Raw genomic sequence first — 23,745 nt, forward strand, 5'->3', positions numbered from 1 at the left:
CAAAGATTGTGTGTCTTTGCCTTTATCACTAAACTTTTGCCCATAATTTTGCTATTGCTCCAACTTGATGCATTTATACTTATATTTAATATTTTATTTTTGATATAATATATTATAATTAAATATTAATGATTAATTATTGTTACTTTTAGTTTTTAGACGTGTTTGCTACTTTTACTTTCCTTAATTGTTACTTAATATTATTATGTTAACTATTATAACTATTATTTGAAGTACATGTATTTATTTATTTTATCACTTGGAAGTACATATTTATTCATTTAATTGTATTTTTTTTTATTTTATTTACATTTGGAAGTACATTTATCTGTAAACCTGAACTGAAATGTATATCAATAGGCAAACGCATGTTTACTCAACAGGTGGGACTTCAATAGTGTGTAAAAAAGGAACCGCGGGGATTTTGCACGACTAAATGTAAACGGCCAGTGGATCTGATTGGCTCCGCGTCCAGCTGACGTCACGACTTTCCAATGTAGCGGAAGCTGAAAGTTTTTTCAGTTGTAAACTGATCGGTGGTGTGAGTGAGTGAGTGAGTGAGTGGATATGCGCGAAAGAGAAAATGAACAGTCGCTACTTCACAACAGGCGTTTGAGACCGTGAACCCAAGCTGTTTTAGCTGGAACGAGAGGACCAAGGACCTTTTCCCCCCACCCTGCTTTGACAATGTGGGAACAGGCGGAATTTGAGAAGCACTGGAGGAACGAGTTTCCCGAAGGTGAAGTGCCCGTGATGAACCTCAGCTCGGTGGAGGACATAGAGGCAGAGCTGGAGAAATGCAAAGCCAATCTGAAGGTGTTACAGCAGGCTCTGTCGGAAGAGAAGTTCAAGGTGATTTACCTGCAGACCACCATTGCGCAGAAGAAAACTTATGACATCGAGAGATGGTGTAACAAGGCAGATTCAAATCAGGACAGTCCTTGCGACTCAGAGAGCAAAGGCGGGGACGTACTCCGGGGCAGCAAGACAGGTAAGCCCATCCTCGTCCCTCCTCGGAAAAAGACCGATATTCCGCAAAGACTCCCCTCGGCTCGTGACATCTCTCGGTGCGTTGCCGAGCAACGGAACAGCGAGCAGGACAGTGACCGCGAGTTCGAGGACGTGGAGCTCAACGAAAACTTTCTGCGAAAAAACATCCTCAACCCAAAAGGTAACGTTCGGGACAGTCACCGGCTGAATCCTCGCATTCGCTTGAGTCGGGATCTGGACTCGGATGATGGCAGACTGTCCCCTTCTCTCGCGCTCCGCGGCTCTCACGGGTCTGGACGCAGCACACCTGACGGATACCTGAGCTCCGACCATGACGACTCCTCCTCTGCAGGTAGGACAAACTTAACTAAAAACTCCTACCATACCAGTTTCTTATCACCTTCAAAGCGCCAGTTAAGTTCCCTTCAGGAGGAATGTGGGCTGACACTGTTGATCACTTATCAAATACGCAATTATGCTTGCTATGTCACATGTTAGTCTGTTGAAGTGCATTTTGGGAATGTGTGTCACAGGACGTTGCTTAAAGGAATAGGCTAGTTCGCCCAAAAATGAACATTTACTGAAAATATACTCATTATCCGGCCATCCAAGATGTTTATAAGTTTGTTTCTTCATAGAAACAGATTTGGAGAAATGTAGCATTACATCACTTGCTCACCAATGGATCCTCTACAGTGGATGGGTGCCGTCAGATTGAAAGTCCAAACAGCTGATAAAAACATCACAATCATCTACATGACTCTAGTCCATCAGTTAATGTCAAAGCGAAAAGCTGCGTGTTTGTAATAAAAATATGAATAATTAAGACATTTAATTTCAAACTGTTGCTTCTGTCTAAAAAACAATTGCTGTAAACGATCATTTGGTGAGCAAGTGATGGAATCCAAAATTTCTCAAAATCTACATCTTGGATGGCCTGAGGGGGTGTGTAAAATTTTTAGCAATTTTTTTTTTTTGGGGTGAACTGTTCCTTTAATGAACAGTCAATGGATCTTTCTTAAACCAGTGAGGAAATTGGATAACCCGGAGTGGAGTGGAGATGTGATTATAGAAAGCTTTGAGTAAAGAGGGGGGGGAATCTTTAGCTGCATTGGAAATCTAATACTTCCCTACTATATAGTAAGCGTAAAACTGAGAGTAGTATGTCCGAATTCATAGTAATTGTAAAACAGTTGTCGAAATGTACCTGGATGGCTTACTACTTCTGGTGAGATGTTTTGGGTGATTTTGAAACTGTTTTCATTGGTGGAGAAAAATGTATACAAACTAAATGGCCAAATATTGTCTGAAACGTTACTTGATATTTATTTGTGGTTTATAGAACAGTTCTATAAAACTAAAACATCACACATGCTATCATACGGTTTATTTCAGTTGTATAAATATACACAAACAGTTAAAAATGAAGCAAAAAAAAAAAAAAAGTATTTGGAGACTTCTGGCTATCAGACGGATCCTTTTCTTCATTTGTTGTCCATACTGTCAACTGCAGTACACAAGTTTTTCTCTTCTGACAGTTTTATCAGTTAAATGCTGAATGCATCAAAACATGTCCATAATTTGCTCTCACAACACCACTGTGACACAGATAGGAGCTTTATCCGATTTGACACTCTTTTAAAAACCCCCACAATGACTCTAAAACAGGAAAGAGGAAGAGGCACCAAATCTGATGGAACCCGCACGTGTTGCTCTAAGAGACATAATCACATGTTACCACTGTCTTTGACCCATCTGCGTAAAAGTTCATGCATAAATTTTATGATGATCAAAGGCCGGATTCCAACCCCAAACTTTATATCTACTTAAAAGTAAACGTTTAGGGAAGTATATTTGGGCAGGGGTGTGACAAATATACAATAAATTGATTGATTGTTGTGCTGGGTGACATTGTGCAAACATTAACAAAAGCATTCTTAAATGAAATGAAATCTATACAATTCTTGCCAAAATGCAGTCTGATTGGATGCACAGCCTTAGATGTCAACAACAAAAATCTTTGTATTTATTTAGCCATTATAACTATTAGTTAGTTTCTTTTTTTATTTGCATTTTACATTATTTTTCCTCAGCTCTCTATAACCAGAACTGCAACCCTTTTCTGCATTATAAACCTCTGCCTTTGAGTGTTCATTCTTAAGTGGATTGATAAGAAGCATCCTGGCAAACAGTTTAGTTTCCACAGTATTGCTGATATTGTGGTACAATGGAAACATAACAGCTCCATATCTGTTTAGTGTCAGTTGACTTGTCTGGACTGTCTATGAAGTTAGCATGCACATTACTTGCTCTGTTAGACTTCATCTGTGACAGTTTGATGGACTGATCCGGTTCATTTAATATGGGATAATCAGGGATTGGGGTTGATTGTGTTGCAGTGGGTTGGAAGGCAAAGAACATCTGGGCCTCTGGAAATGATGTGTGGGTGTGGAAGCGAGAGAGAGAGAGAGAGATGAAGATAAACGCCTAGGAAGTATTAGAGAAGCACTGACCATATCCATATCATGTTCATCTCCATCAAGGGTATAAGTTTGGTTTTACAATGTGACGGGAAATTTTAAAATGCAACGATAATGCATGTTTGTCCTACACATTAAAAATGGCCTTTTATAGCTGGTTGTTCGTGTTTAGAAACAGTATTTATATATTTATATTTCACATCAGTTTGTACACAGAATGTCATATGTCATAATTTAATGTATACATTTGTATAAGATCTTAAAGTTTTTAAACATATTTTTCAAGATAAAAACTGTATTTTTTGGCAAAGATCATTATTTTATAAATGTCATTACGTTTTCGAGAAGTCGCACCACATTACATTCTACAACCTGAACTTACCTTGCCTATATTATCTGATATTTTAAGAAACATATTGATCTTGTTGCACATGATTGGTTGACGTGTCGGTTGGACTACATGACTACATGACTTTATTGGTTGCACCACATGACAGTTGTAATGAGCAGTGAAGCAGTTTTGTAAAAAAAATCTCTCTTTTTTTTTTTTTTACAAGAAGAGAACACTAATGATTATTTGGTCATGTATATTTTTACTAATTCTCTTTACTCAGCAGTAGGGATATGCCGGTATCAAATTTTCATGTTGCGATTAATTGCTAATGCTTTTATCACTGCACACGCGTCTTTCACGCAGCATACAGCGGTGTGCATTTTGACCAGGTTGATGGGAAAAGTATTCTTAAAATGCATTCAAAATTCTGAATAACTTGTAATATATAATTATTCACGGTATTTAGAAGAGCCCACGATAACAATATCGTGCATATGCATTACCGTGATATACCGCATTACCGAATACCGGCACAAGTCTACTCAGCAGTGGCACTTTTTATACAGTGAATCTTTGGTTTGGGAGGTAGTACCTATCTTTTTCCAGTTGTGTAGCTACTAAATGTTCTCTGACTTCCTGTCAGTTTTACATTAACCATGTAGTTAACAAATGTGGGTGAATACAGCTGTTTAAAGGGAAATACAGTTTTATAGAGTCCATTGTTGGCCATGTGAAAATCATGGCATCAGCCACTAAAATTTAGTGAAGCAGTTTTACCTTTTGAAACTAATGTCTCTAGCCAATGCTTTGAAACTGTTTGAGTTTATAATTAGCCTCAGCCTCACTACAGCAATTGGTTTAAATGCATCTTCTGACCTAATTATCAGTCAATTTATATAAAGCCTTGAAGGCTTTGAAAAGGCTCTATGAAGTTTCAGTTTTAAATGAGATCAGGTTAATTCTGTAGTTTTTTTATGTCTCAAGTATCTTTTTTTTTTCTTTCTTTTTTATGTAATGACTCAATTATAGAGTAGTCAAGACTCTTACAACAATGTCTAGTTGTCGTAAGCTCCAACAACTTAGTCAAAAGTTTGTTTGCACTGCTGCCTGGGCAGGATGCAGCTAGATCAAACATGAAAATGACCAAAAATATATGTGGCTCGGATGCAGCACCTTCACCATCTGTTAGATTTCCTCTGTGATGTTTCACTTTCAAGGTCTCTCTAGCTCCTCATCTGCAGCAAGACCGGTGCCTGCCTCACAAATTTACATACTTTATATATTTATAGATATTATTAGCATGAAGCTCAGCACATCGCCCTTTTGGTGCACATTTGCATAGGCTCATGATAGTGTACACACTAAAAAATGCTGGGTTATTTCAACCCAACTTTGGGTCAAATTTGGACTAACCCAACTTTTGGGTTAAAAATTGAATGTAAAAATTTAACCCAACGGTTGGGTTAGTCCATATTTGACCCAAAGTTGGGTTGAAACAACCCAGCATTTTTTAGAGTGTAGTAGCAATACCTGAGTTTGACCTGAGATTGATTCCATGTTTAAGGTCCTTTTCCGATCCCTTATTAATTATCCCCTCATTATTTTATCCCAATAAAGGTATAAATGCCCCTAAAGCTTGTAGAAAATTAATGTTTTTTTAACCCTTGTGCTATGCTGAAAATCCAAATTTGTTATTTCCGGTCAAAAATGACCAGCCTTTTAAAAAGTGCTTGTAAATCTCTATTATGCAATATTATCACCAAATCTTGGATTATTTTTTTTCATCAGTTTCCTTTCAACTACAACAGGTTTGGTATTTCTTTTGGGAACTGATTGATAATAGGTCTCATTAATCTGAGCCTGTGCACCACAGTTTTTGAGTGGGAAAAAAAACTTTATGGATAATTTTGGCAATGTTCACTCAAAAACTGAGGTCAATGGGGCCTACTATCAATTAGTTCTAAAAAGAAATACAAAACCTCTGTCTATTTAAAACAAGTTAAAAGATTGAATCCAATATTTGGTAATTATATAGAATAATACAAAATTTACAAGCAATTTTTCGTAGGTCAGCCATTTTTGAAGTGTAAGGTGGGGAAAACAAATCCAAAAAGTACAAAAATTATCACAGTTTTTTAGGAAGTTCTTATACCTTGTTTGAGCAGAGTCAATAAGTTTTAGTCCAATGTGATAACATTAACATTTTGGGAAAAAGAAAATCATCTCAGGGTCAAAATGACTGGAACACAACATGAGGGTTAAGGGAGTTGTGTAACAAGGATGTAAAACAGTAAAGCCTGTTTTAGTCTGTGTTGTAAATATTCCTGAGTGAAATACATGATTTTTCCTTGATTTTCTCTGTCATGCTTTCCATATGAGAAATGTTTTGCCTGTTGAGGCATGTTTCTACAGAACTGGTTAGCGAAGAGAATACTCTGCACTGCCTGCCAAGCTTGTGCATGAACTGTGTGTGTGTGTGTGTGTGTGTGTGTGTGTGTGTGTGTGTGTGTGTGAGAGAGAGAGAGAGAGAGGGAAAAAAATGTAGGGGATAAGATGGCAACTAGAATAAGTGTCTCAGAGTTTACACAAACAAAAGTCTCTGTCAAAACTATCTCTTCTAATAATAAAGATGTCTGAGATAATTATTTTAATTATTTATTTGATTATTTCTAATAATCAAACATAATTAAGTCCAAGATATAGTGGAAGGCAAAAGAGATTTTACAAGGAAAATTAAAGAAATGTAAATTATACAAAAATAACGTTTCTGTGTATTAGGCTTGCCGTGATAGACGGTGCTGACGGTGATACCGGTGTTAAGCCACAACACCGGTTACGTCACTTACCCACAGTGGCACCGACCCCCACCGTCGTTTTGATTTTTTATAGTAATAAAAATCATTTAGTTCAGTAAAAGAACAGACACTACAATTAAAAACTGAACGCGGCTGCTCAATGCAGTTGAACGACAGTTGCATCACAGATCAGATTTCGTTTCTCCAGTGAGGAGAGTGAGTCGAGCTGACTGACAAGAAGAGTGAGGTGAGACAGACAAAACGATCGCGGATGATTTAGTTTCGAAACGAAATGCAAAAGTGCCTGTTTGGCAATATTTTGGATTTTGAAAAGCCTGTTGACTTTTGCCGTTTATCTAAGGTGATTTTGGTTTTTTAAACATTCGTTTCTTATTTAATTGGTTCCACATTGTTTGCTGATTTTTACTTTATTTAAACTTTGTGTCATTTATTTAATCATGCATAATGGGTGCATGAAAGACATCTCCCTCCAACTGTCCTGTCTATTAAAAGCTTTTAAAGTGCTTTAAAGTCAGCTTGAACTGGTTGTTGTAACCAACTTTATTGCGATTATATCCAAGTAAAACAGAATAATGAAGAAGAAAAAAAGAGAGCGGTGCTTAATTTTAAGGTCTTGTTTATACCAAGAAAGATAACCATTAATACTAACAATGTTAGCCAATGGATGATAAGGTTATGTTTATTCAAAGCGTCCACTGCTTTTATGTTGTCTACCGCTTTATATTCTTAAGCTCTTTACAGCAGGATGGATTCTGATTGGCTATAAATGTTTTTAGCGTTTATCATCTGAATGATTAAATATATTGTTGCTCTGCGTAGTTATTGTCATAGTGTTGATGTAGAATTCCTTATTCTTTTAAAGTTCAAATAAATATTAACATTGTAGTTATTATGTTGTCCTGCCCAAGCCGTCAAACCAACATCGTCAGAGAATGAATGCCGTTTCAGAAAAGCACATTTTTTCGATTTTGGTTAAGATTGTAAAGACAAACGCCTTTTTTCTATTAACTTGCACAGATGAATTTTTCACCACAAGATAAAGTGCACCAAAAGCAAAACAAATAGGGTCAGTTGTGATTTCATTTGACATGAAATTAGATACAAAGCTTCACGTAATTTGTCTGGTCAAACTGGAGAACAGTAATAGCTAATTAGAATTGTCGACCAATTGATCGGTTTTGCCAATTAATCGGCACCGATAGCTGATTGCTAGAACTATCGGCAAAAATCCATACCGATAGTTTTTCCGGGTTGCGTCCGTTGCTAGAGCGATTGAGAAGGTCCGCTGTCATTATACAGTACGAGAGCGAGAGTGGCCTCTAGAGGCGAATCACTGACACCATGTGCTGTTTGTTTTGACACGTGACACTGTGCGCTGCACAGAGCGGGACACTTTAGATGCGGATTTAAATCAGACAACGAAACGCTGTGTATACATTATACTACAGTACATGTTTTTATATCATTATAAAGTAATTAATTTGTTGACTAGATGCTGCATTAGTGGCAGCACCTAAAGTGGTTAAAACAGTGTGACCAAAACACACTCAAGTCCAACCAAATGTTTAATGTCACGATTGTTACCATCTATTTGCATTAGTTTATATCCAATTGGTCACTTTTATGCATTTGTTATCCATCGAAGTTGCATATTTAAAGCTGTGACGTGAGAAAGCACATTAGCGACAGAAATCCTGCCGCTCCACAGAGCGCCAAATAGTTTTCCATTAAATTATATTATATTTGTCCCAGATCGTTGTTAATTTGTGTAATGACTTCACCCTAGGCTGGAAGATTGTGTATTGTGCATTTTTCAGCGAAACTTTTGTTTTTCTGTGGCTCTAATTAAAGTCTGTATGCTTCATATAGAGAGCTACAGTACAGTACACTTTTTCTTTCCATTTTGCTTCTTACTTCAAACTCATCAACGCCACTTTGTTCATTCCTTAGTGAACATTTGTCTGTTTGGTCGTTCAACAAACTGTTTAGACCTCCGCTTGAACTGAACACGATGCTTCTGGTGTGTGATTCCTGCGAATTATAGACGTGACGCAGTACTGTGCTTTTTGTCCAGTGTGGTTTTTGTTATTTTGAATAGATAATCAAAGCCAAAAATTGTGAGAGTATACATACAGTATGTATGTAATTTCAATGCTTTGGCCTTTGTGTAGATATTTAAACATGGCCATTTTTAAGCATGACTGTTTGGATTTATATGAAATGATTTACAAAAACACGTTACTAACATTAACTAAGGTTAATATAAGCTATAGAAGTACTGTTCCTTGTTAGTGTGTTAATTGCAATACCTATACATTTTTAAATTTTCTGTTAACATTAGTTAATAAACTATGAACTAACATTAAGGATCAATTTATAATTAATATTTCATATTAATATTTTTATTCTATTTAAAAAGCATGGTTCAGTACTTTTTTTGGAAAAAAGTTAAGCACTATTTAGTTTCCATTCAGTATCCATTTAAAAAGTATCGGTTGATTAATCGTTTATCGGCCAGTGTGGTCCAACCTAGCTATCGGTATCGGTAAAATCCACTATCAGTCGACCTTTAATTAGAAAGTATTTGACATTTAAAGTGCCCCTATTATGCTGTTTTTAGTTTCCTAATATTGTTTTGGGAGGCTCCTACAACAGGTTTAATAATAAAGGTCAAATAATGCTTTAGTTTTCTCATAATATACATTAAATTTAATTTTAATTTAATTTCTCAATGATTCGTAAACGATTCGTACGAAGCAGTTCAAAGAATCAGGCTCTCTAAACCCCTCCTTTCCGTGAGCCTACTCTGCTCTGATTGGTCAGATGGCCCAGTTCTATGTTATTGGTCTACTGCAGTGGTTCTCAACCCGTGGCCCGCGGGCCGCATGCGGCCCGTCATGAATTCAAATGCGGCCCACCATGCTGAACACAATTTTAAAAAAATACTTTCAGTTTTACAATTCATTTTAGTTTTTACATTAATTAAAAAATGTACTAAATAAATATAAGCTATAGCCTAATAACTTTTCCATGACATTCTAATTTATTGAGATGCACCTGTATCTCCTTACTGTTTCCCCCTGTCGCATTTATGGTAATTACTTTTGCCGATGCTTTTTTTGAACGATCTGTAGAAAATATAAACATCTATTATTTATCATACTTATATGTTGTGATTCGGTGAAGCCAGCTGGTCCAAATAAACGGTACTGAGCCATCTTTCAAGAGCAAGCATTTTGTGAATCCCACGTTGAACTTTCTGAGATTAGAGAAGCAGTCGTCAGTAAAATGACATGAACACAAAAAAGATTGGGATTGTACTGCTGTGGTATCGTTGAAAAAATGAATGTCAACCACTGATTCTTTGCAGCCTCATTATTCGGAAGTGAAAATGAAATGAATTTACTTTCACAGCGTAGGACACCGTGTCTTCTCGACATGATGTTAACCACACAAACAAGCTACAGTGTTTGAGGGTGGATCAAGTTGTTGGCGGCCGGACAACGTAGAACATAGGCGGGCATTATACAAATGTGGGTAACACTTTACTTGAAGGGGTGTGCATAAGACTGACATGACACCTTCATAATCATGACATGACACACTTTTCTTTTTTCTTTTTTTTCGTTTTGATTTTTTCATGTTTTAAATCATTTCAAATAATTCAAAAATTCAATGTTTTATGTTTAATATATCAAAACATTATTTATGCATTTGTAATTGCAGGTTAAATGCATTCATGTCTTGCATTAGACAAAATACATGTGTGTAAATACATCTAAATGCCACTTCAGATGCAGCTTCTGTGTTGATTTAATTTGCTTGGTAACAAGTCTTATGCACACCCCTTCAAGTAAAGTGTAACCCAAATGTGTTACCCTGTGATGTGTAGCCGTCACAAAAGTGGGATTTGAATTCCTGATGACTTGTTTAGGTGATTCAGAGTGGATTTTTTTTGAGAGACAATAACTTTATTTACTGTGCACTGTCGGCTTCACAACTTTGCAGATAGTTTACATTCACAGACAGCTATATTACACACTGCATGAAAGGCAATATTCGAAATGGCATAATAGGGTCACTTTAAAAAAGCATTTATGTGGAATAGGGTTTTAGACCAATGAGATTTTACTGTGGGCATGGCTACCTAGTGCAAAAGGACAGCAATCAAGCCATGTGACCAACAATATTTTCTTTCGCTTGCTGCGGTTAATGGCTATTTATGACAAAAACTCAAAATCTCAAAACAAAGCTGCTTTTGTGTCTCACATAGTTAGGACAGAATGTAGTTGCATCACAAGTTGCATCTATAAATTTCCTGCAGCAAAAAAAACAAAAAAACATCTAAAACAATCTAGTTGTCTAGTAAACAATCCTGATCTTTGGCCCTTTGCTGAACCCTTAAACTGATAACCCAAAGCTAACAACTTTATCTTCTTGAAGTTTTTTTATGCTGACAGATGGAGATATCATGGATATCAGTCAAACCCTTTCCTAAGTCCATGGATAAAGTGAGTAGTGGGGGGATGTGAACTGTGCGTGTGTGTGTGTGTGTTTGTGGAGACCACTTATGTGCTGTATGGTGTATGCCAACTGGTTAGGATGGTCTACAATGTTTCTGCACATGCATCAGCATCACTTTGCAGCTCTGCAATTGCGATCAAAGAAAACCAAAGCAAGTTCAAGATGCATCTCATTTCCTGCTGTGTCATGCCATAGATTCACACCATAATTCATTCAACACCATCAGCACCTCAATGCCGTTAACTGTGGTCTTAACAGCTCTTCAGTGTTTTCCTCAGAGGCTTGTCCTCCTTAACCACAGAGACAACATTGTTGTCTATTGTTCAAGGCCAACACACCGCCGGTTCATAGTCATTTTATACCTGTCTGATTGTGATAAGTATTCAGGAAACCAATTCTGCCGAAATCGGATGCTGATTTATTGATTTAGTGTTCTTTGAATCCTGTTCTATTCACTTGCACAATAAAGGTTGTTTTATTTGCTCTTGCTGTGGTTTTAGTGCAGTTTAACCCTGTAGTACAGTTAGTATAGTTGCTTATACAAGATTACAGTTATTGTTACTGCTGTAAAACCATAGCAAATGTGATGTCATTCAAATAGATAATCTTTCCAAAACATTTAAAGTCATTATTGGCAGACTCCTAACAAGAAGGCTATATCAAACAGTAGTCAGCAATGTGTTGCTTTTTATAGTTATAAAGCAGCATTGGATATATTCAGGGAAGGCAATCCCAGAATCTATTCTATTATTGTATTAGAAATAGAATAGAAATAGTAAAATCTAATAAAAAATGAAAATATTTGTGTGTGTGCCGTGTATGTTTGTGGTTATTGAAGATTCACGTCATTAGCTTAGCAACATGTTTATGCCTTACTTTTTTGTTAAAGGGGTCATATGATGCTATTTTAAAGATCATTATTTTGTGTATTTGGTGTAATAGAATATGTTGACATGCTTTAATGTTCAAAAAACACATTATTTTTCAAATACTGTACATAATTGTAGGTCCTCTATGCCCCGCCTCTCTCAAACACGTCGTTTTCAACAAAGCCCCCTCCTTTGACAAGCGCAGTCTGCTCTGATTGGCCAGCTGACCCAGTGCATTGTGATTGGCCGAACACCACAAGCATGCGTCGGAAATGTAACGCCCCTTACCATAATCGCGAGCTTCAGCTTTCAAAGTAAATATCAAGATGAGCCGTTTTAGGTAGGCGTGGTTGACTCTTAACTTTTATAAAGAATATCTCTTTGGATTTGAGACTTTAGTCTTTGCAACTTTACAGATCTTCTTTATGCACCAAGAGCTTGTAACACTCCAAAGAGAAAGGAAAAATTGAAATCGCATCATATGGCCCCTTTAAGGCAGCTCATTTGGTTTTGGAGATTTTGTCATTTTGGTATCAGGTTTTTTTGGTGACTAATGTGTTTTTTAAATAGTAGCATTTTGGCGGAAACTGTATGTTTATCGTTAGTGATAGACAAAAAAGAAAGTTAGCTAGGGCACTTAATTGGCTAATTAAAGACAAGTTTGCCAATTTTCAATCAGCTTTATGTTGTTGCAGAATGTCAATGAGCAATGTCTACTCTTTCTCCATGTTACCTGCACCCAGATATCCCTGTTTATTTGTCAGCAAGAGGCTGCCGGATGATGCGTTTTGACATCAGAAAGTCATCTTTCTACTGCATAGTAGGGCTGGGCGATTTGTATTGGCCGATTTGCAATATACGGTATATACAGTGGGTACGGAAAGTATTCAGACCCCCTTCAATTTTTCACTCTTTGTTATATTGCAGCCATTTGCTAAAATCATTTAAGTTAATTTTTTTTCCTCATTAATGTACACACAGCACCCCATATTGACAGAAAAACACAGAATCGTTGACATTTTTGCAGATTTATTAAAAAAGAAAAACTGAAATATCACATGGTCCTAAGTATTCAGACCCTTTGCTGTGACACTCATATATTTAACTCAGGTGCTGTCCATTTCTTCTGATCATCCTTGAGATGGTTCTACAAGCGGAAGTTAAATTCACTAAACTAAAAATGAAAATAAATGATAACAAAAGCAGAGTTGTGTTAGGCTATTTTGATTACCACATTACAGTCACTTTACAGTCAATGCTATCATAAAAATAGACTTACTTGTAGGTTTAAAATTCTACATGTCACATTTATTGTCCAAACTACAAATATTTCAGCGAAATGTATATTTTAGTCAGCGTTATTGCGCTCCTATTTCATTGATCTCTGTCTGTTTGGCGCGCTCGTTCACTAAAGTCTGTAAAGTTTAGCGGAGAATCCCAAAGCAGAAGGCTCATGCACTTCTGACAGAAAAATGGAAATATTTCCATGGCTTTCTAACATTTACAGATGGAGAATATACCTGTGAAATGTAAGTTATGCATTCAGGAAGACAGCACATCTCAAACACATTAAACAGCGCGAGTAGCCTAGTGTCTCTGTCAGCGGCACACACAGCCTTTCTGTCAGAGCATATGACGGGCCGAGCCGCTTATAAACTAATATGCGAAACGAAACTATGAACTATGTCTTACCAGTTTTTAAAGGCCTTAATATGAAGCTTGTCACATGTTTAGTAGAACAGACTGAATTATGCACTTTCTCCGCAGCAACTCAGTCTGTGTCCTCTGCTATATTTTCAGATGCGCTCGTATCAAACTACTGTATATCGATATAAACGGTATTGCCTCATATCAAATCGCTTATTATGAAAAAATTGATATATCGTACAAACTCGATATACCGCCCAGCCTTACTGCATAGACAGCTAAGTTTTATTAAAAGCCCATTTTGCTAGAAGCAAATTACCCCCTTTAACCCTAACCCAAAAAATTGTGCATTTGTGCCGTTTTGTATGAATAAGTTTTTATTTAACAATTTTGTGTACATCTCATTTGCATTTCATGAACTGTATTATGCATATATTAGTGTCATTGCCAGCTATCGTCCACCCTGCTTGATAAATATTACCAGATTAAGCCACTGAATAACCAATATAGGTCAGGCGCTATTTATCATGGTAAATTTTTGTAAGCTCTGCTTGTCTGTTGACAGCAATCAGAATCTGACCGTGTTGAAAGAAATGATAAAAGTTTTGTGCATCTTCAAACAGATCTTCAGCAGTTTTATCTCGCTGACCTTTATAGCAGGTTTGAAGTACACAGTCTGTGCACATGTAGCTTGTCATATGATACGATCAATGCAGTTTTACCAGAAGCACACATCTGCTGATGGCTCACTAGTCTGTCCTGTTTGCTTGATGATTTCCCGTCAAAATGAGGGTGAGACTTTTCATATTAATCTAGGTAATGAGCAAAGTGATTTCTACAGCTGTGCTATGATCAAGCGACTTTGAAGCATGATTAATGTGTGTTAACAGCTGATAATTTCTTTTAGAAACATTCCTGAGGACCTTTTAGACTGACATCACAGCTGTATGTCATCAGGCTGTCAGGAGCATGACATCAGGACTTTAATCCTGCTACATTTGTATAGTAACGAACAGTCTTTAAAAAACCACAAACTTAACCTCTGTTATAGGCCTTTAGTCTGGGTAGAAGCCTTATTAATTACGCAGATGAAAATGAGGCTGTGAATTATAGACTTACAGTCTTTACAGTGGCATGCACTGCTCTGGTCTTAGATCACATGTAATTTTCACAACTAACAACATTCAAAACTTTAAAAATGTTGTCAGAACAATCAGTATGTTGTTAAGCAACAGTACAATCTCTCAGCCTCGTTTTCATTCCTGTTAAAAATTAAAATCTGCATGAAATCAAAATTTACCCTATTTACTTTGTTAGCACACATGGCTAGTTTTGAAGTGATCAATTAATGCAAGTTAATCCCATGAAAATAATAGTTTGTTTTAGTAATCTTTAATCAAAATCTGAACATTTCTGGAATGGCATTTCTCTGATGACGTCAGTTTGATGGCTTGGACAGGATATCCTTAACCACTCCCTTCCAACCGTTAATTTGCTGCGAGTGAGAGATGGAGAGGAGGAGTGCTAAAATAACTCTTTTAAATATGGCGTTATGGTGCTACCCTGACTAAGGTCTGTTTTGTCATCATGTAATTGTAAGAGCAGACATTTTTTTATGCACATTTGCTGCTGGATCCCCCCCTTTTTTTTAAATAATTTTCTTTTATATTTTATATTTATATTTTAATCTTTTCATTTAAAGGTCTCATAAGCAAGTGTTCAGAACTCATGACACAAGCATTGGTGCTAAAAGAACATTTTCCCATAATTCAAAGTCAAGAAATAAGTTAAAATTGTACAGTATGGTGTTAGTTCTCAGGGCTGCACACAAAAACATACATGCAGCATGAGCAGTATAGTCAGATTAAAAAAATAAGTTTTTTGACTCTTTTTGAGCAACAACCATTGGATAGAAACTAGGGGTGGGAATCTTTAGTCACCTCACGATCCGATTCCGATTCTGGGAGTCACGATCCGATTCCAGAACAATTCTTGATCTACTTTTTTCCCCCTTATTATCTGTGCAGTGAGCGGCAGAGAAGCAGCGCATTCAGTTGGCCGCACCGCAGCCGACTCGTCAATAAAGTGGATGGGGCTCCCTGCTGCAGAATTCTATAGGAAACAGTGGGAAGCATAAACTACCTGCCATGGGAACATTCTCACTAATTCATTATAAAACCCCATTATAAAACCATGGAAGACCCCTCGTTACAAACAGACAGGACATGAGGAATGAGGTTTAGCTGAAACACCCTGCTTTCACAGAAACCCCAGAGAGGAGCAGAGAATGTGGACTTGTTCAGTGGTTTGTGGTAAGCAGGTTTGTTTTATGTTTTTTTTTCCCCCCTCCTCTCTCTGTCTGTCTGTCTCTTTCTGGGTCTCAGCGTTCTCGTCTCACACATCTGCCACAGTAACAGTTTGTGTTTTAAAACCTAAAATCTAAAATGCTGAACCATGTGGCTCAGCAAGTGTGGTATCCCACAAATACATCCACCCTGCATATAAATGCTTACAGTACACATTTTTTGTATCTTGCTGGGTCAGTTTTTCACTTTTCACTTTTTTTTTTCCACTTCAATTGTGTGTTTGTTTGTGTGTGTTAATATAAGTGCATCCCTGCCTTTTGAGCGCGTTCCCCTCTTCATCAGTCTCACTTCTGTCTCAGACCAGGTGAAATGGAGAAGTGCTGGACATTTCTGCAAGGCTTGCATCCTGTGTGTTTTTAAGTTAACAGATGAGTTTGTCAAAAGTCATTGTCTTCCTGTGACCTTGGCGTTAGTGTAACAGAGCAGAAGTATTATCAAAGGGATAGTTTCTCCTAAAACGAAAATTCTACTTACCCTTACTTACCCTTATGTTGTTCCAAACCTGTATAACAACTTGAAAGAAGATATTTTGAATAACGGCTCAGTGTTTTGTTGTTCATACACTGAAAGTCAAACATTCTTCAAAATATCTTTTGGAAGGACATGAGAGTGAGATGGAAACTACATCCTTTTCAGTTTAAAGGTTTTACCGGAAGAGTTCATTTAGAGATTTATTTGCATTCAACAAGCAGAATCATTGAATTTAGTAGGATTCCTTTTACTTTTGATTCTGAATTATTCTTTCATAGCTCTCTTTTTCTCTTCAGTGGAATGAAACTGTCAGTGTGGTGTGCTGGGTTAGTAAGATCAGGAGATGATGCGCTTACAGTAGCAGTGCATTGTGGGTGTAGCCCACTTTGATTACTCACCCTGGGCTTTCTCAGCTTTCTGCTCATTCATGGATGATTCCCTCTTTTTCTCGCTCGTTGTCACGTACACATACAAACACAGACACACACAAACATATCGGGTGTGAAGTGTGGTTAGCATTTCCCTTTGAGAGGGTTCTGTGCGTCAGTTAGTCAAGCTATTCAACTTTTTTTAAGCAGGAGTTTAGCTGGTAGACATGCACCTTAAAGTGGTTGTGAACAACATTTTTTAATTTTGTAATGTTTCCTGATTTATAATGTTAGAAGGATTTTTAAAAACTCAAAACTGTCATAATTTGGAAAAAAAATTTTTAAACACTCAGTTTAAATGGGCGTGTCTTCTTTAAGACTTTAATGTAAAGGCCACTGCTGTGATTGGCTATCGTCTTTGCATATTAATTAAGTGTTACATGTGGAACTTTTTTGAAAACATAGACTACTATTACGCTTTTACTAATACAGCTGCCATGATTAATCACGACTTACATTTTTTGAACATCTTGCGTCATTAGTGTTGCATTTTAAAGTGTCAGGTTAACTTCTAAAATCTGTGGGCCTCTATACGTAAGCCGTCCACCATATTAGAATAGTCAAAGCCGGTCCATGAACACTTGAAAGCAAGTTGACTTATCTGGAATTTTAGTTATATGCATGTATGAATATCTATATTTGCAATAGACTTAAGCAAATGATTTTGCTAAACTAACACAATACAACAAGATGAAGGTGTTAGCTAACACATTAAAAAGTTATAATAGTTTAAAAACCTGTAATATTGAGTTAATACATATAAAAACACAAACCAACACATTCTCACCTGTGAAAGGTTATCCCATTTCTTCGGAAATTCAAATCTTGGCAGCTATAACCAGAGGCTGCACAATGTTGTGGCATCTTGGAAATCTCATGTTTTTTTATTTTTACAATGAGTGATGTTTCAAGATGGCTAACGCGTCTATATGTGGAACAGAGATTCTAAAGGACCTTTATACACAATTAGATGATTTTACATAAGATGCATGCTTGCATTCAAAAACTTTTAGCAGAAAGAACACATTTTATTTGTTTGAAACGTGTACTTTTTCGTATTTATTTTTTCCCCCTTTTTTACATTTTAAACGTTTTCTGTTAGGGTTAGGTTATAGTATTTGTAGTTAACTGTATATAAAAACTATAGAAGTCTATGGAATGTCCCCATTTAGCCAAGTAAACGTGTGTGTGCATAAAGGTGAAGTTTTTAGTCATTCTTAGGTTAGTTGTTCACCACAGTGGTAATGATGTTGCACTGTGCTCCTGCAGAGAGTAAACTCTCTAAACAGGAAGAGGGAGGTGTGTGTGTGTGTGTGTGTGTGTGTGTGTGTGTTTGGAGAGCACTGTTTACAGTGTCTGCAGGCAGAGCCCACCATCATTTCCACTCGGTTTAGAAAACCACCAAAAGGATTCAAATAACAGAAAATAGAAAACCCTGCCTTGATTCTGTGAACTCTTTAATGAGATTAGAAGTATCATCTTTTCTCAAACGCAGGAAGAGATATAAGTGTGTGAGGGAGTGGAATGCTGTTAATGTACTGTAGTATAAGCTAGTTTAGTACTCATGAAGCTCATTCAGAGTGACGCATAAGGACGAATAAAAGCAACTCGTGTGTCCACCCACCTACAGACACACACAGTTTTCCTATGTCTGCAATGACACTAGAAATCCTACATCATTTCTTAGTCAGCATGTGTCAAAACCCGTGTTGAGAGGGAAAAAAGGGAGGACTAAGGGGCTGTTCACACAGAATGCATTTTTGTGCTGCTTTTCCGTTGTTGTTTTTTATGTAAATATGCGCTACAGACATGTTTGCTCAAGTTTAAAGAAGTTCAACTTTAAAAAAAACAAAACGTCTCTAGCCCCTTCACACCAAGGACTATATAAGGTAACTATGATGTTAATTTTATTAGCGTCCACATCAGTGCACAATAATGTTCTCTTTATTTTAAGCGTGCACTGCAGTTTTGTCACCTGCCGCTTTAAATGCTCAAGCTCTTTAAAATCGGGTGGATGCCCTCAATGCTTTTATTGTTCATTAGCTGGAAAATATTGTGATGAAAGTGATTTCAACAATATTGTAAAGTTCCAGTTTTGGTTGCTGATTGGTCAATACAGTATTTGTGTTGTGCTAATTAACAATATAGTAACAGTTGTGAAACAAATATCAATAAACAATGCAGACATATCAATGTACAGGCCAACTCTTAAAGGGATCATTCAGACAAAAATTAAAATTCTGTCATTATTTACTCATTTTGTTCTAAACCTATATGACTTGATTTCTTGTGTGAAACACAAAAGGAGATATTTTTTAATTTCTCAAAATTAGTTTGTGTTTCACACAAGGACAGACTAGGTTTAGAACGACATCAGAGTGAGTATATGATGACAGGATTATAATTTTCTATCATGAGAGATGGCACTTTATCAATTTATTTAAATTTGTATTCTTGATATTTTTAATGTCTGCTAACTGTTTCATAAAAGCAGTGATGCACACAAGGCCATGTTGTATTCTGAACATATTCATGGCTAATGAAGGGTTTGCTAATAACAGCCTTCAGCCTTGACAATATTCTCAATAATGTACATATTTGAGTGCATTTTTGACATAGAAACAGAGCCACGGTGTTATTTTCAGGTAATTGAAAATAACCTTGGCTTGCTTACAGCTGGATAGGAGAAAGTATTTTTAGCCAGAAAAAAAGAACCTTTATTACTAGTGCTGATATAGCGGCATCACTAGATGGCAGCAGAATGTTTGTGTGGTCAGTGTGCGGTCAGCAGGCTTTTGAGTGCATGTGTATAAGCAAATGGATTTTAGTTTCTCAGAGAGCAGCGTTTTCCCCAGGCAAGACATGATGGTTATTGTGGAAAAAATGTTATGTGAAGAGCTCTGTTAGCTACCTCGCTCTCTTTATTTCTCTCTTAATTGCTCTCTGTTACTTTATTCCTAACAAAAATATACCTTATTTAGTGTAATTTACAGCCACAGAGTGAGTATGGTCATTTACAGCCACAGCTTAATGGTCATCTACTGCCCCCAATTAAACATCTCACACACTGTAAAAGAATAAAAATAAAAATGCCAGGTATATTATTCACACCACTGATATTCATATTTGATTAGTATGTTGTGAGATGCTCTGTGCATGAACACAAGCAGATATCCGACCACCCGTACCCACTGGGGTGGGAATCGCAGGGTACCTCACGATACGATACGAATCTGAATGAGAAGCCCTCCCAAGCTGATCTAGGAACAACCTGTCCCACCTGCAGACTGAAGCCTGTAAACACAGCAAATGCATTGTCAAGTGAGTGAAGCCCAGTATTTATTGTCCAAGCATGTCCAAAAAACTAGTCCACAATGTGTCGTCAGAACATACTTCATTTATTTATTTGTTTGTTTGTTTATTTATTGATGTGGAAAATCCTGAAGTCGTGGCTTGTGCTTAAAGAAATGAGAGGCAATTCCTCTGATTCTGTGTTATGATATAGTGACTTCTTATATTGCTGTATTTCATTGGGCTGTTTTTTTTTTGTTTTTTGTTGTGATTTGGTGTTTTTCTTATGTTTAGATTTTGTTTTTCATTTTATTTTTTTGCTATTTTTTGAGTTTTGTATGTTTGTTTTGTTTTTGTTTAGTATTTTTTTATTTTATGTTCTGTTTTTGTTTTGTGTTTTTTTTTTGTTGTTGCTTTGTTTTTTGTTTAGTATTTTTGTTTTTATTTTTTTTTATTTGTAGCAGGGTAGAACAGTGCTAGTAAAGCTGTTTGAAATAGCAGAGAGAGAGAGGGTTGATTGCTTAACGGGGCCTTTTGTGTTTGTGCTCTGTTTTGTTTGTTTGTTTTGTTTTTTGTTTTGTTATTGTCTGTTTTTTTTTTGTTATTTGTTTAGAATTCTAGCAGTATAGATCATTAAACAGTCATGCCAGTAAAGCTGTTTGAAATTGCACAGAGAGAATGAGGGGTGAGACTGAGAGGGTTAATTGCTTAACAGGGTTGGTGATTTGAGGAAGATAGTGGTGAAGAGAACAAACAGAAGGACAGAAGCAAAGTGCATGATGGGAGAGAAAAGCTCAACTTGCATTTGGCTTGGGGCTGATTTTGGTTTGCAAGTGCATTACTTGACCTGTCAGTTTTAATTAATGTGATACTGCATCCCCCATGATTCAGTACCCACCCCCTGTCTGCACGCCATCTTTTGCTTTCTCTCTCTGCTTTTATCCTCTCCTCCCAGCAGTCATATGCCCATGCTGCTGGTGCCAGTGGTATGTTAGAAAGTGGAGAGTATGTATCATTCAAACCCTCAGTGGTGGGGCTTGTCTTTAGCTCATCTCAGAGAGAAGAGAATAAATTATGTACATACACAATAGACAAAATAGCCAAGAATAAGAAGGGGTAGCATGTTGTTAAATAAATATATAGTATAAATATAAATTATAAGTTTGGGAAAAAAGGGTGGTTTGACCAGAAAAAAAACAAACAATCCATGACCTTTATTTTTTGTCCTTCTAAAATAAAATTATTTTATTTCTAAATATATGTTAAATCATCTGATTGCTATGAATTTTATTATGTATTTAAATAACTTCTGACTGTTAGGCTACATTAAAACCGGATCTTTATGACATTTTAGGTTCTCAAAACCATTAGTAACACTCATGAACGTGCGTTGTGGCAAGTAATGTAATCTTTTAGCTTATAAGTCAAAGGAAACATGGTTTAAGAAGTGCACAGACACCCTGTTTCCGCACAGCACCATTTTGGTGGAAAAGCTCTATTGGTTTCCCATCAGTCAGTGGGGCAGAGGGCGACACTCTGTGTGTATTCTTGAGCGATGACATCCAGCTCCATTCAGTGCTAATGAGAGCAGTCTGGAGCTCTCGCCACAGAGCATGTTAATTGCTTTCTGACCGCTCAGCAGGATCAAGCATCAAATTTTTATTGGCCATTTGTGATTCAGCAGGAAGAGGACAAATGTGGCATGTGTGTGTCCTGTGGTGTGTTTGTCGTGGTCTGCTATCTGCATGCTGTCTATACATTTTGTGAAGTGGGCTTTTTGTTTTGGTTCTCCACAGGGCTGTTACCACCACAGAGTGTCCCCCCTCAGTATTTAGGTTAGAAGGTGATCAGTTAGTAGGTTTTTATCAGTGACTGTTCCACTGCCCGTGATATTAGACAATATTAAGCTTTTGGTATAGGCCATGGAATGGATACTTATTTGTGCACATTGCCATTTCCCCAATGTTTTACCTTTATGTCATCTAGTGCTAAATTAAGTTAATCTTTATAAACTCTAATAACTTAATAACACTACTTAATGTTTATTTTTAACACAGTTAACGAAACTGAAAATAATGTTTATTTAATAATCCATTAATTAATCGAAGTTAATCTTTATAAACTCTAATAACTTAATAACACTACTTAATGTTTATTTTTAACAAAACACAGTTAACGAAACTGAAAATAATGTTTATTTAATAATCCATTAATTAATCAAATTTATTGAATAATCACCATTCAAATAACAAAATGAGTTGTATACAAACATTTAAATTGCTCATAAAGCAGGTTTTATTTCAACTTTTTAATGATATGATTATGTTTCTGCACCACTTTGTTTTGAAATATAAACTTTTTAATGGTGGCTGTAATAAAACCTTGTTTTCATGACAGATTTATTCAAACATACATTAAACAATGACATCAGGTTAAGTAAAAATAAAACAAATAGGTGATATAGTGCATATATTTAGGAAAGTGCTCCTGTCTAGAGTTACTTTTTTCTAGTTGACCGCTGAGTTGTGGAAACTGAACGGCTTTCCTAAGGATGTAACATTACGTGACACGGGGCGCCTGCAGGTGTAGGGCTGAGCGCTCTGACTGACCTGAGAATCATTTTCCCTGCAAATATTTCAGCAGTTATTATTTGTGTCCTTTATTTCTGTTGAATGAACTAGGTGGCCACAGTGTCAGTTATCAGCCATAACAGTAAAATACTTTGTGGTTTTTGGAGACAGCATTTTAGTATCAGTGCACTAAATAATTTAATTACTAACCATAATAATTCAGGATTGTTCATTTTGTTTTGATTTTTTTACGTTTTCTTAAGTGTGTCTGCATGTGCAATGTTATTCTTCTTTGTGCCCAGTTTGTGTAGCACATCACTCACACAGTCCCCCGTTGTGTTGGAGTCCTGTTGGCCTTCATCCAGAAACAAAGGGCTGTGTGCATGCGTGCGTGCGTGTGTGTTATGCCAGATCCATATTTGATGAACTGCTACTTATCTCTGCCACGAGTAGCTACACACACACACACACACACACACACACACACACGTATATGTAAGAACCTGTTTCTGTCTGTGTTTCTTATGTGTGTGTGTGTTTGACCGATATTATTCTGCTCTTTGTTTTAACGTTCTGTCACATTGAATAGTCTCATGCATAGACACAACTGGATTGTGCAGAGATTGCTTTGTGCTTGCATAGAGTGCACACATTTACATGCCCACGTGCACACACACACACACACACACTTGGCAAGAGACAGTGCTTTAATTTGGGGTCTTTGGGGGCCTTTCTAAAGGTCTGATTTCAGAAGACCTCTGGCGAAACATTAGAGAATGTGTTTATGAGTTTGTGCACATATATAGATCTTAAGTGTTTAAGTGGATACTCTGTGATGCAGTTTATGTATGAATCTGTAATGAGTAAGTATGCTGTTACATGTATGTATACGTGTGTGTGTGTGTGTGTGTGTGTGTGTGTGTGTGTGTGTAAACACTGGACTGAATATCGGCTTGCCA

General features: G+C 36.7%; 1 protein-coding gene across 1 annotated transcript in view; it reads left to right on the forward strand.

Annotated features, from left to right (window-relative positions):
- The first annotated feature begins 399 nt into the window (after positions 1 to 399).
- The window catches only part of LOC107688618 (active breakpoint cluster region-related protein-like), a 172,953-nt gene continuing 149,607 nt past the window's right edge, over positions 400 to 23,745 (forward strand). Inside the window, exon 1 of the mRNA XM_016486331.1 lies at positions 400 to 1,342. Within this exon, the coding sequence (XP_016341817.1) occupies positions 688 to 1,342 (655 nt within the window). The 5' untranslated portion in view covers positions 400 to 687. The remainder of the gene's footprint in view (positions 1,343 to 23,745) is intronic.

This window comes from Sinocyclocheilus anshuiensis, unplaced genomic scaffold (genome assembly GCF_001515605.1).
Source record: "Sinocyclocheilus anshuiensis isolate Anshui unplaced genomic scaffold, SAMN03320099.WGS_v1.1 scaffold805, whole genome shotgun sequence".
Lineage (NCBI taxonomy): Eukaryota > Metazoa > Chordata > Actinopteri > Cypriniformes > Cyprinidae > Sinocyclocheilus > Sinocyclocheilus anshuiensis.